Source organism: Artemia sp. Qi Xiang Cuo, chromosome 5 (assembly GCF_049724085.1).
Source record: "Artemia sp. Qi Xiang Cuo chromosome 5, ASM4972408v1, whole genome shotgun sequence".
Taxonomy (NCBI): domain Eukaryota; kingdom Metazoa; phylum Arthropoda; class Branchiopoda; order Anostraca; family Artemiidae; genus Artemia; species Artemia sp. Qi Xiang Cuo.
This window is the reverse complement of record NC_142798.1, coordinates 31,031,268-31,046,154: the sequence shown is the minus strand read 5'-3', so window position 1 is coordinate 31,046,154 and position 14,887 is coordinate 31,031,268. Positions and strand designations below refer to the sequence as shown.

Genomic DNA, 14,887 nt, shown 5'->3' with positions numbered 1-14,887 from the left:
CCCTTGTAAAATAGCCTAGACAATAAAAAATAAATTGTTGTTATTTATCGGTTCTTTGCTAAAGATAAATTGGAATATTATTTGCAAAAGGCTCTTTTCAGTATGCAGGCGCATTTATCAGTTTGGGGCTTAAAGATGTGAAAGTAGGGCTTAAAGATGTGAAAATTGCCCTTGGGCCCATGTTATCCTCTTTCTTCAAGTCAAAAATTATTTATGTTTGTTGCATAGCATTCAATGTAATTTTTTAAACCTCACTCATGTAACCTATTAAAAGTCTGTGTTTCAATAAATTTGTAAATCACCTTCTGTAATTGATGGTTTTGAATTTGTTAGGCATCTTTAAGAGCCAGTGCCCTCTTTCCATCTGTATTCTTTTCGTTTTCGGCTGTTTGTGGTTCTGTTTCTTATGTATTATTTTTAACACATGTTTTTCTGCAAGTGCTTTAAGTTACTCGAACATCACATCGTATAATCACTGTAGCAACTTTTTTTCACTCCTTGTAGGTTTAAAGCATGACGGAAGTGCCATCAAAAATGAAGATATTGAGAGTGTCAAAAAAGAGTCGGTCAGTACGTCTAAGCTGCAAGGAATATTAAGCTCCGGTATTTATTTATTTATATTCTTGTCACCCGTAAGGCCTATCACTAGAGCTAGAGAGCTTCAGTCTGAAGTTCTAAATCTTAGAAAAGTTGCCGAAGTCTCTGGTTGCTTATACAATTACTTTGAAATTTTCATGCTTTCTTCCTTATCTATGGTAATTGCATTATTCTAAGGGTCCAGCAGTTTCTATGGTAGGCTATGCTAGCAGATTTGAGCAGATAAGTTTTTCGAAAACGTTACATTTTTGGAAATTTCGCGTTCCCGAATAATTCATTTGATTTAAAATAAGTCATAGGCAGTGCAATAAAGCTGCCTAAGTAAACAGTAAGTGGGCACAATTTTTTTTTTTTTACTGATGCACTTCGTGTAGAAGGAGTTGTCGTAGATATTTTGAAATGAACTGTGCACCTTGTAGGATTCAAAAGTGATTCTAGGGCAGCCAGCCCCCTCCCACGCCCATTAATTTCCCAAACACATCCAATCAAAATTTTGTGGTAGCCATATTTTGTTCAGCCATAGTTAAAAGGTCCAGTGACTATGTCTCTGGGGATGTCAACCCCCCCCCCCAAGATCTCGGGGCAATAGCTTCGAGTTATGCAATTCACACATTGTTTACATATAACATTTTTATTGGGAAAAGGGGCATGTTTGACCTTTAGCGTCCGAAAAGACCAAAGGCATTCAGATGAAGCTTTCAGGGAATCTTGAAGAAAGAGTGTTAACCTAAATCAAATCATGTTATTTTCATACAGGTTGTCAAAAAAGCATGAAATGACTGAGGGTATTATGTTGGAATTTTCAAGGAATTATGAGAGGATGGTTAATTGACCAAAAAGGCAAAATTTGCACTCTACTACTACTATTATTACTACCACTACTACTGCTACTACAACTACCGCTTCTGTAGCAACTATTATTAAGGCTGAGGACATTGAGATGAAAATTTGGGGAAATGTTGGGGAGAAAGCAAACCAAATCAAAACGTGCTATGTACATACAGATTGTCAAAAGGGTGCATCAGCAATATCTTTAGGACGGTGTAGCGTATCGAGCTGAAATATTCAGGACATTATGAGGAAGTTGTTGAATTGACCAAAAGGAAAAACGTGCATACTACTACTGCTACCACTGATACTGCCATTACTAATATAACACTACTACTGCTGCTACTACTACTAATAAGATACTATATTACTATGGCTAAGTGTATGGAGGTGAAAATTAAAAGAATCTTGTGGGGAAAGTTGAACCAAATCTAAACACATTCTGTATGCAGTTTGTCTAAAGAGTGTGTTCCAGGAACAGCTTAGGGTATTAAGTTGGAACTTTCAGGGAATGCTTAGGGGTAGATCAGTTGACCAAATGGCAATATGTGCACGCTACTGCTAATACTACAGCTGCTACTACTCCTATTCCAACTACTACTCCTATATCAACTAATACTAAAGCTAAGAGTATAAGGTGAAAAGTTTATGAAATATTGACGGCGATGTCAAACAAAATTTTAATATACTATGGGCATACAGGTTATCAAAAGGGTAAATCGGTAATATCATAGCAACGGCTTGTAGAATTAAGTTAAAATTTCCTGGACTTAATGAGGCGGATGTTCACCTAAGCAAAAGGCAATATGTGTTTATTACTGCTGCTGCTAGTACTACTACTAATTATAATAGCAGTGTTTATTAGTGTTTATAGTGTTAATCATAGCGTTTGTTTATAATGTTTAGTGTTTATAATATTTGTATATAATATAAGTCTTTATTACTGCTGCTGCTAGTACTAGTGCTACCGATATTACTACTAATTACAATAATTATAAAATTTCAGGGAATAATGATTAAAAGGTTGAACTGAATCGAAACTCACTATGTGCAGGCAGGCTGCCAAAAAGGCGTAACCGCAATATCTTAGGAGTGGATTGGAGTATGAAGTTGAAAACTTACAGGGCTTTTGCAGGGGATTTTGAACTAACCAAAAGGCAATATTTACATGCTACTGCTGCTACTAGTGCATAAAGATTGTTAAAAGGACGTATCATCAATATATTTAGAACGGCTTAGCGTATCAAGCTGAAAAATCAGGGTATGATGGGGAGGATGTTCAGTTGACCAAAAGTCTTACATTAATGAAAAAATAGAAGGACTAATCCATTTGAAACTAAAACTTTTTCGCCTTGGAAAGAAATAGGAAGCCTTTGTCCTCCGTAAACAAACAGAGAAACAAATACGTCGTGCTAATTCTCATTTTGTTGAAAATAAATTAAATTACTTAAAACAGGGCAAAACTCAGCAATGGTTTAAGATAGTGAAAGAAATAGGGGGTCGGTCGTGCAAGAACCTTGATTTTTTTCTGGATGAACCGCCTGAACAGACAGCAAATGAGTTTAATAAACACTTAGCTAGCATTGTGCAAGCGTTCCACCCTCTCTCGGAAAATCAGCTAATCCCTGAAACTCCAAAAGATAAAATCCCGGAAATTTCGGCTAAGCAAATAATAGAAAAAATACAGAAACTGAAAAAAACTAGTATTTGTCCCATTGATATCCCGATTGATCTAATAAAAGCATTCCTTGATAAACTACCAACACCCCTTGTTAGTATTTTTAATGATATTAGTAATTCCAGATGTTACCCGTCGTGCTGGAAGCTGGGTTACATTACTCCAATCCAAAAGAAGGGAGGCGTGAACGATTTTACTGGAGTTTGACCAATCACCTTAACCCCAGTTTTTCAAAAATGTATGAGAGTTTCTTAGCTAATTGGTTAAAGGCAGAGATTCTTGAACTTATTGACTTACAAAGATTTGGAAACCTGAAGGAGACATCTACTTCACACTACCTTGTTAGTCTTCTTGACACCGTTCTTAAAAACCCTGATATTTGGTTGAATCTTTTATTAATTGATCTCCAGAAAGCGTTCGACCTAATTGACCACAATATCCTCTTAAATAAACTGCTGACGGAGTTTCAAGCGAGTCCCTTTCTAGTTAAAATTTTTGCCTCCTTTTTAACAAAGCTTTTTCAAGTGCTTAAATATAAAAATGTTTATTTCGATTCCCTTCCTATCGTTTGTGGGGTGCCCCAGGGAACTCTGATGGGTCCCATTTTATTCTTATGATGGTTAATTAGTCTTTTATTTTATTGTTATCTATTTATTTTATTATTTTTTTTTTACTTTTTAACTAAGTTTTGACTCATCATATTTTTTTTTATGTATTTTCATTAATTTTATTGTTTTCTATTTCGTTTTTATTTTTGACTTTCTAATTAAGTGTTGACTTTTTCTCATGTATTTTTTTTTACAATGAATTATGTTTGACGTGAACGTCACGTTCTTTTGATGATATATATATATATATCATATATATATATATATATATATATATATATATATATATATATATATATATATATATATATATATATATATATATATATATATATATATATATATATATATATATATATATATATATATATATATATATATATATATGTATATATATATATATATATATATATATATATATATATATATATATATATATATATATATGTCTAGTGCCTTTTAGATATATATATAGTGCTTTTTTTTTACGGAAATTCAAATTCGGCAAACATGCTGTGAAAGAAATTTTTAAAATAAAATTCTATTCTTTTCTAAAAGGCAGTATTTGCATACCAACTCTGCTTTTAATGCTACTACTACTACTAATACAACACTACTGTTACTGCAGAACTACTATAATAATAGTCCTACCACGCGTATAAAGGTGAAAATTTATGAGAATACTGAAGGCAAAGTTGAACTAAATGAAAACATACTGTGTGTGTGTGGGTTGTAAAAAGAACATTTTTCTGGAAAAGTTAGATTATTAAGTTGGACTTTCAGGAACTGCTTAGGGAAAGATCTTTTGACCTCCAACTACTACTTTTATATCAACTAAAACCAAATCTAAGAATATAAGATAAAAATTTTAGGAAATGTGGAGGGGAATTTCGAACTAAATTAGAATGCACTATGGGTATACAGATGCAGGTTGTCAAAGTGCTGTATCAGCAGTAACTCAAGAACAGCTTAGAATACTAGGTTAAAACTCCTAGGGCATGTATGCTAATAAAAACTATGCTAAACTAATCAAGTTATCAAGTTTAGATTTACCCATCAAAAGTTGCGAGCCTGAGAATATTTACCTTATTTTCGATAAAAGGGGGAATCGCCCCCTAAAAGTCATAGAATCTTAAAGAAAATGACACCATCAGTGTCTTCTCAGGGGTGATTGTATCGACTCAGTGGTCCTAGAATATTGCGAGAGGGCTCATTCGAACGTAAATTAAAAGTTCTAGTGACATTTTTTAAGTGACCAAAAAATTGGAGTGCAACTAGGCACCCTCCCACCCTCATTTTTTCCCAAAGTTGCCTGATCAAAATTTCGAGATAGCCATTTTATTCAGCATAGTTGAAAAATATAATTGCAAAATCCCCCAAAGTCCCCGAGGGAAGGGCTGCAAGTTGTGAACTTGCCCATTGTTTACATATAGTATTGGTTATTGGGAAGTATACAGACGTTTTCAGGGTGATTTTTTTTTTCTTGTGAGGGGAGGGGGTCGAGGGTAGAAAGTTACTTGGGAGTATCTTTCCATGGAGGAATTTTCCATGAAGGGGGCGCCGGATTTCCCAGCATTATTTAAAAAACAATCAGAAATAAAGTTTTAAAAAACAACTTTTTTCGACTGAAAGTAAGGAGCAACATTAAAACTTAAAATGAACAGATATTATTATATATATGAGGCGGCTTGACTCTCCTCAATAGCTGGCTCTTGCGCTAAAGTTTTTTTTGTTTTGTTTTTTAACTTTTAAAAGAGGTTATTATTCTAATTAAACAGCTTTTGTGATTCAGGAGTCATTCTTAAATAACTGGAACAAAAATCAAATTTAGGTTATTATAAGGTTATTATTAGTGCAAATTCCGTTTTAATTATTCACGTACGGTGAGCGATCTTCAAAACCTGAAGTATTAGAAAAACATTCAAAAATTAAATAAAAAAAACAAGTTTTTTAAAATAAAGTAAGGAGCGACATTAGAACTTAAAAAGAACAGAAATTATTCCGTATATGAAAAGGGCAGTCCCCTCCTCAACGCTCCGATCTTTACGCTAAAGTTTTGCTCTCTTTCTCACAACTATACTTTTTAAACAATAAAAACTTTAGCGTAAAGAGCGGGGCGTTGAGGAGGGACGGCCTTGTTCATGTACGGAATAATTTCTGTTTGTTTAAGTTTTAATGTCACTCCTTACTTTCAGTTAAAAAATACTTTTTTTTCTTTTAATTTCTCAAGGAGAGGATTGTTTTTTCAATAATATTTCATTATTTTGAGGTATTTTTTACCTTAAAGTATTATTTGGCGGATAATAAATTAGGCTAGACATTAGTTTTAAAAGCTAATGTTGAAGTAAATAAATAAATTAGGCTAGATATTAGTTTTCTACATTAGTTTTACAAGCTAATGTTGAAGTAAATCAATAAAACAGGCTACACATTAGTTTTAGGCCTACATTACTTTTTGCATTAGTTGTACAAGCTAATGATGAAGTAAACCAATAAATTTGGCTAGACATTAGTTTTACAAGCTAATGTTGAGTTATATTAAGCAAGAAAACCAAAAAGTTTTCTGTATAACTTTTTTCATACTTCCCTAGAATAATTTGATGTTTAAAAAGTCATACAGAAGACTATACCATTTTCCATGTTTAAAGGAAACATAATATTTTTAATTAATTTCATTTTCATGTTCCTGGCCTCCCCCAGGCCATTCAGCGTGTCCCCAGGGGGTGACAGGGGAACGCTCTACAGATATGTAGGGTATCTCCATAGGAGGCACGGGCCAAGGGGGGACATTGTCCCTGGGGGTCCATAATTGAAACTGGGGCACCCTCGCCCGGGGTCATAAATACAGGCGGAGGAGGAAGAAGGCCCCTCAAATGTACACTCAAAAGGGCCCACTGGTTTGTCCACAAGTCCTATGGGTTGCAAACCTTCTCCCAGTAATGGGTTAAATTGCATGGTGATGCAGAACGCCATCGCGGGAGTATCCTCTATAGGAGGACAACTGCGGCAGGGCGTAAGATCCAGATCTATGGACAACGGCTTCTGCAAAGGGCTGCCTCGACCTTTTCGGGGTACCTGCAAGACTGCGGACCTTGCGGTCAACTTTATTCCCACTTGAGGAGTGGCGCCCCTCGAGGCCTAGTAAACGACACAGCATTCGCACGGGATTCTGACTAATGGACAATTTTTCTGGGCTTGATATGTTTTGATGGGCGTCTTTGGGCTGAAAAACCTCTTCCTAGCTAATTTATCTATTGTGGGTTGTCTCCCCAATGTAGCATAATATTTGTAGGCATGAATATATAATGAGTCGGAGGTAATAGGCTTGAGACTGTCTGTGCAGGATTTCGACTCTTGTTGATAGAAGATCATCGCCAAGTGCTGAAAACCATGTTGTGACCAAGATGGGCCCAGGATTGCACAGAGCCTCCATTCATGGAGGTCCCAGGGACTTCTTGCTGTCCGGTTCTAAGCCGGCTTAGGCACTTCAGTGTTGACTTGAGAAGATATGTGATCCCCGTCCTGCACCGGTATCATTGCTTTTCCTGAGGCGAAAATAATTTCAGTGATTTAAAGAACATGAAAATTTTAATTTGGAATGTTACGACATTAAAAAATTACTATCGTATCGACATTTTGACTCACGAATTCAGACGATTCGAACTGGACTTATTAGGAATTTTAGAGACTCATATCCCAGGGGTGGAAAGCATGAAATTAGGTAATATAGAATTTGTTTACTCAGGCAGGAAGGATGGGGTACATAGACAGGGACTAGGGCTCATGATGAATAAGGAAGCTGCTAAATCTTGTTAAGGCTTGGATGGTATTAATATTTGAATACTAATTACTCATTTTATGACTAGAAAGTTCAGGGTATCAGTTATAGTAGTATACGCCCCTGTAGAACCGACTGACGGAGATACTAGTGACTCAGATCAATTTTATTTACACTTACAGGAGAAAATAGACAGGGTCCCAGGTAGAAATTTGATGTTATTACTGGGAGATTTTAACGCCCAGGTTGGTAGAAATAGGGATAGATGGTATCCCAGCCTAGGTAAATTTGGTCTAGGAAAAGAAAACAGTAATGGATACAGACTTTTGCAATTTTGTAGGTATAACAATCTAGTTATAACCAATACGGTGTTTGGTCATAAAATAGCTCATAAGTTAACATGGTATTCACGTGACGGTAAGACAGTAAACCTTATTGATTATATTATAGTAAACCGAAGACTGGCAGGATCAATACAAGATACTAGGGTATATTCGAGTGCCGTCATTGATGTTAAAAGTATAGATCACCATCTAGTATTGTCAAGGGTTAATTTAAAGCTGAAATATTGGAAGGGTACCTACCTTCCGGGAAGTTATGATGTTGGTAGACTTCAGGATCAGATTTTGAGAGAAACTTTCCAGGAACAGTTGAATACTAAACTTAAGAGTTCAAAATTTGATAATGTGGAAGATGGTTGGAATAATTTTAGAAAACTAATTTGTAAAGTTGCTGAAGGTGTATTAGGGAAGAAAGATAGAACTGCAGCTAAGAATATTAGTGAAAAAGCTTTATGTTTAATAGAAAGGAGAAAGGACTTGTACAAGAATTATCTGAGTGATAGATCGTACGAAAACAAAAGAAATATAAAGAAAGTGGAGAAAGCATTAAAATATGAAATAAGGAGGTGTGAAGTGGAGGCCATGGATAAAATTGCCGAGGATCTGTAAGATGCAGGTAGACGGCATAATAGTAAAATATTGTACTGGCACGTTAACAAATTGAGAGGGAGTAGTCAATCCGGACTTGGCCTAGTTAAAGATAGGAATGGGGTCGCAATTAGCGATAAGGAAAAAACTAAAGAGAGATGGGTCGAACATTTTGAGAATTTGCTTAACCGAGATAGAGTTGCATGAAAAAATATAGAGGAAAACGAAAAAGTTTGTGATACCTTGGAGGTGAAGGAAGATTTGTTTTGTGAGGAGGGATTAGCAACAGTGCTAAAAGGATTAAAGAATAATAAGGCTCCCGGTGCCGATAGGGTGGTAAATGAGTTTTTTAAATATGGTGGCTCAGAGGGTAGAAATAAGTTACTGAAGATTAAGAATATGATTTTTGAAAAAGGGGAAGTACCTAACGATTTTAGAAAAACTTTAATTAAGCCACTTTATAAGAAAGGTGATAAAAGTGAGTGTGGTAATTATTGAGGCATTAGTCTGGTCTCTGTAGGTAGTAAATTACTTAGTAATATGATACTTTTTAGACTTAGAGATGTCACAGATAGAAGTTTTAAGAGAAGAGCAGTGTGGTTTTAGGAAGGGGAGAAGATTTGTCGACCAAATTTGCACTCTTAGACTAATAATTGAGAAATCCCTGAGTTTTCAAACACCTTGGGTCCTCAGTTTTATAGATTATGAGCAAGCGCTCGATTCTATTGATAGAAGGTCTTTAGTAAAGATTTTATCCTTGTGTGGTATACCAGACAAATACATTAAAGTGATTAGTGCTATGTACGAGAATAACACTGCTGCGGTTAAGGTAGGAAATGAGGTTAGCACCTGGTTTTGTATTAAATCAGGAGTTAAGCAGGGTTGTGTTCTATCTCCCTTTGTATGGATTATTGTTTTAAGGAGTTTTAATGTTTTAATGGACTTTGTTTTAAGGAGCACAGGAAAGGCAATGGGAGACCACGGAATCAAATGGGGAGGAAAAAGTCTCCTGGACTTGGATTATGCTGATGATTTAAGCATCCTAGATGAAAGTGTGAGCAAAATGAATGAAGTTTTAGAGGTTTTGCGAGTTCAGGGTGCTAGAATTGGTTTGAAAATTAATGTTAAGAAGACTAAGTCACTAAGGCTAGAAATAAGTGAAGATGAAAAGGTGACGTTTGGTAATGAAAAGATTGATCAGGTGGGCAGCTTCACTTACCTTGGTAGTATTATTAGTAAAGATGGTGGGGGCAGTGGAGATGTTAAATATAGAATAGCCAAGGCTCAGGGTGTTTTTTCACAGTTAAAAAAAGTTTGGAAGAATAGGAAGATAAGTCTGCAAACCAAGATTAGAATATTAGAAGCTACAGTGATGACAGTGGTCAAATATGGCTCTGAAGCATGGACGCTCCGAAAAGTGGATAAAGATTTGCTAGATGTTTTCCAGAGAAATTGCTTAAGGATTGTTCTGGGTAGCCAGCTGACTTACCGTATTTCAAACAACAGGCTGTACGAAAAAAGTGGTTCAATACTGCTCTCTAGGGCTATAATGAAAAAAAGCTTGAAATGGCTAGGACACGTTGTGCGGATGAAGGGTGACAGATTGCCGAAGATTTTCCTTTTCGGCCAACCATCTAGGGCTAAATGGAAAGCAGGTTGTCCCCGTCTGGGGTGGAAGGACGTCATAAAGAAAAATTTAAAGGAAATGGGAACTTCGTGGGCGGGTGTAAAATGGGAGGCTTTGAATAGATTGGGGTGGAGGAGGAGCGTGCGTAGCTGTGTTGGCATCAGGCGGCTTGGTGCTGCGGTGGGTTGTTAGTAGTAGTAGTAGTAGAGTCGTGTATACGTAAAGCAAGTGTAATGATAAATCGAATGAAGCACTTCAGTAATGCCGACGACTAAATTTACATAAAGTGCCTCTTATCGTGCACTGGTTATGGTTTGAACCCCGTTCTGATTCGTACAAGCTCACACAAAACTAAAAGATATTATATCTCAAACACACAATTGATCGGTGAACACATTGCACTCAAGCGGACGGGGGGAATACTATTGTATATTCACCCTCATGTAAAGCAGGTTTTTATTGTAATTAATTTTAAAAAAAAAGTTCCAGAAAATGAGTTCTTCAAAAAAAAGTAAAGAACTCCATTCAACCAAAAATGAACAAAAATAGACTCAAATAATCTACCAAGCATACAATATTCTGGCTTTTATTAAGAATGGGGTTTATAACCGTGCTCATATTAATTTCTGCTCGTTTTGAGTTTGGCTCTGTTATTTAATTTAGTTTCTGTTTATTTTCGATTTAATGTATTTCTTGATAGTGATTTGTGGTAGTTGTATGCTTGGTAGATTGATTCTATTTTTGCATTTTTGGTTTAATGGAGTGCTTTACTTTTTTTTTGAAAAACTTGTTTTGGGGAAAAAGTTTTTTTTTATTAAGTTCTTTTCGTTCTATATTGAGATAGTCTTGTTCAGGGAGAAAGACGGAGCCTCTTCTAAAGTTAAACAACCATCCCTTCCATAAAAACTTACAACCCTTTCTCCTAATCTCTAGAATTTGTTTCAACCCCAATAGCCTTGTTATATGATATTTAGACTATTTTGAATAGAATGGCTATTCAAAATTCCCGAAGATGCATTTCGGGAGAATACGACGTGTGTGTATGTGGGGGGGGGGGGGTTTAGCTGCCCTACGACCACTTTGACTCTTAAAAAGAGCCCTAGAGCATCTGATTACCAATCCAATGAGCCCTCTGATTACTTTCTACTAATAAAAAAGGCACTATTGCCCTCAATATCCAATCCAATGACCCCTTTTTGAAGTTTTTACGATAGTAGGGAGCCAGGTATTACCGCGGAACGAACACAACTGCTGCCATCTATAATCGAGTCTAACGGGACAGGGTCAATGACACCTTTTTTCAAGGTCATTCAGGGGATGTTTCTAAGCCTATTGACGCGGAACGAAGTTTGCACATGCGCACTGAGAATACTAACGGTACAATGTTATTGATCCACGAAGGGGACAGGATTTCTGGGAAATTGATTACATAATTGACGGGGATGTTTTTAAGTGTATTGATCTACGAAGGGGACAGGATTTATGGAAAATTGATTGTAAAATCGAAGGGGACTAGATTTCTGGGAAATTGATTGCATACTTAAAGGGGACTAGATTTCTGGGAAATTGATTACATAATCGACGGGGATGTTTCTATATCGATCCACTAACGGGACAGGATCGCAGTGAATATAAGGAAGGATTTTTCCTATAGTTGTTATTAGTGTGAGAATACAATTCAAGGAGTGAGAACAGTTTGACTTTACTCGTTTATTAGAATATATTTGTAATAATAATGAGTGGAATTTTTAAACTATTAGAAGTTGATAGTGGAGTTAGTAGCAATGATACAAGAACAACAAATATTTCGGTGGAAATCACGAGAGGATCGCGACTTTGTCTGGAATGGGGTGAAATATATGCAAGATATGTGATATCTTTGAGCAAATTTAAAATGAAGGATCAATTATGCTTCGCTGCAAAAGTTGATATAGCGCATGTGAATAGACTTCAAAGTGCTTTAAAGGCAATAGTGAAGCATATCGAAGATAATAAGCTGTATCGCTAATTGTACATGTGTAATATTATTGTTGTAATTATACAATAAAATTGTTTCGAAATTGAAAATGTCCCTTTCTTTTTGTTAGAATGTTAGATGATCGAATATTTTTGAAGTATAACAAATCATAGTTAGTCTAGAGTCAGCAGTGAGAGTTTTAGGATTGAAAAATGAACAAGTTAGACAAACATAAAAGTAGGTCAAATCAGTTTATTACAGAAGATCATCTGATTTTAAAGGATGATTTTCACAAGTTATCCCTTCAACTAAATATAACCTCTCAGGGAAAATTTGACAATATAATTAAAACTGGTTATCTCCCAATAAACAATTATATGAAGCTTTTACGATGTGACTCAAATGCTTATACTCAATTTATTGATATATTAATTGAAACAAAGCAGAATAATATTGTGGATATACTTTTGAAAATATTGCCATAGATTCAATGTAGATGGCTCCCCCTTCGAAAGAGGTAGCGTCACAGAAATACTCCTCTCCCCATTCCCCTCTGAATTTATGGAACGAAGATCAGTTTCTGTTTAGCTGCGAGAGAGTTGACATCGGAAACCAAAAAATGTTCTATACATGTCCACTTTGCATGTACACTCTTGGCAATTGGTCATCATGTGAGAACCGTACTATTATTGATGACCATAAAGAAAAGGATAGATTGTACCATCCTTTTAAATCATATAGAGGATGTAATCGACAAATTAAAAGGTGTATGTCCTATGTTGAAGTGAATTGTAACTCTCAACCAAAAGAGCAACTATGCTCCAGTCTTCACTGAGAAAAGATTGTTCGGTGGGCGAATACGTACCCCGTTATGATTCGAAAGAACCCCAAACGTGATTTTAGTTTATTTCTACGAGATTGGTATCGTCGTGGATTTAAATTATTTTGGGAGGTAGAATTAGGTCTACAATTCAACTGTTGGGGTAACAAGACAATTTGGTTTCTACGTAATCGTTGTGACGACACTGCCTATTATGACTATAAACCTAGCGATTTTTATTTGTCAGTTACCGAATGTGATTCATCATTTGAAAACACTGCATGTGATATTGCTTCAAATAGACAGATTGAAGCACGTGAATTTCACAATATGAATGCAAATAGTATCATTGACTATACAAAGAGATATGACAAGAGTGAAGTTGCATTATACTGTAGAAAATGTGACCCTGACTTTGCAGCCAATCAAGATCAATATACAGTGAATTCAAATGATCTACCAGCATTAGTGGTTCACGACAGTTGCCTATACATCGAAGAAGAAGAAATATAAGTGAAGAATAAAGACATTGTTATTGTGTATATATATTTTTCATTTATTAATAAACAAATTCACATACATTTTTTAAGCACTTTACTCGTAGGACACTAAAATCAATATTATACAGGTCTAAGAGGATATTTTCCACCATAAAGTCGTTCAGGCGTGGATTGTCTACATAAATGTTGAGAAACTGCTTGTAAGTATAGCCGCGACATCTGAACACGAAATATAGTAGTGCATGAAAGCCACATGTCTTACTCGTCAGATCCTGCACTCTCTTCCGGTTTTGAATAATAGTTTTCCCACTGCTCACAATATATTTGCTGATATGTGGAGTGTAGAAAGTATAGTGTAGACCAAGAAGATCAAAAAATTCAATCGTCTTCATTGTTTGAAAGATGCACAGGCAATGGCCTGTATTCACAGTCAACGAACTGCTATTAACAATGATCAGGGTATTGTTTGCACTCTGAATTTTTCTAAGAAAGTGCAATGGCATACAATAGGATCTGTATTTGGACATGTAGGGGTCCATATTATATATACTGTTTATTTGACTGGTGTTCATGGTGCAAGGTCTAGTAGAACACTGCCTTCTGGAGTAATTTCCCAATAGGTTTCAAATTGATTAAACGAGATTAGTGCTAAACTCTCTGCTAATGGGTCGGCAAGTTTACACTCTAAACGCACGCTCCCCGTTCGTACTATACTCCTATCTTGAGTGCCAGACAAATCCAATACAATGATACCATGTGTTTTAGTGAACATGTCTTCAGTTATACCATTTTCAAATAGTTGTGAATCATGATCTAGGGTTTACATTGTCAACTCATACAATGTCCTATAGGATTTATCAAAAGATAGATTGTAGAGTGGGACTCCATTTACTTTACACACAAGAGATGAAAGTAAAAACAGTTCAAATTTATGTGGGCAGCCAATCCATGAATCTATTCCACTAGCAGTTTTTACAAAAGCCAAGGCCAGTTTTGACGGAATTTTAACACTGATAAGGGATGAATCAGCAAAGATGCTTGACCCTATGGCAATTTGAAGTTGATGGGTGACTGTATGAGGACCAAGTAGTTTAATATTATTTGCACTGGCTCTCAGTTTTTCCGCTGCCTAAGCAACAGAACTCATAACCTGCTGTTTACGTACATATAGTATTGCCGAGGTGAGGGAGAGAGTTACATCAGGATTGGCAGCAAGTTCTTTTCGTAAAATGAAATTGGATGGAGCAAGCGTCAATTTTATTTCCATAGAACCTTTTGTACATGAGGATTAACAAATTCGCTACCGCGATCCGATTGAATTTTTCTATAGCAATCCTGTTCAAGAATACTTTCTAAAGCATGAGCAACTTCAACACCTCTCTTTGATCGCAATGGAATGGCATAGGCATAGCGACTAAAGACAGTGATTTCCACTAGAATATAATTGTAGCGTGTATTGTGACGGCGTTGAATCGCATTTAAAGTTAAAAGATCGGTTTGCATTATATGCAGAGGGAAAATGTTTTAGTTTTTCGATATTGCTTGCCACGAAGCCTGCAATAACA

At 35.8% G+C, this 14,887-nt stretch overlaps 1 protein-coding gene across 1 annotated transcript in view; it reads left to right on the top strand.

The window, feature by feature from the left end:
- Positions 1-14,887, top strand: part of LOC148952031 (transmembrane protein 272-like) — a 65,416-nt gene that overhangs the window by 21,913 nt on the left and 28,616 nt on the right. Inside the window, exon 2 of the mRNA XM_089088809.1 lies at positions 505-603. Coding sequence (XP_088944935.1) covers positions 505-603 — 99 coding nt within the window. The remainder of the gene's footprint in view (positions 1-504; positions 604-14,887) is intronic.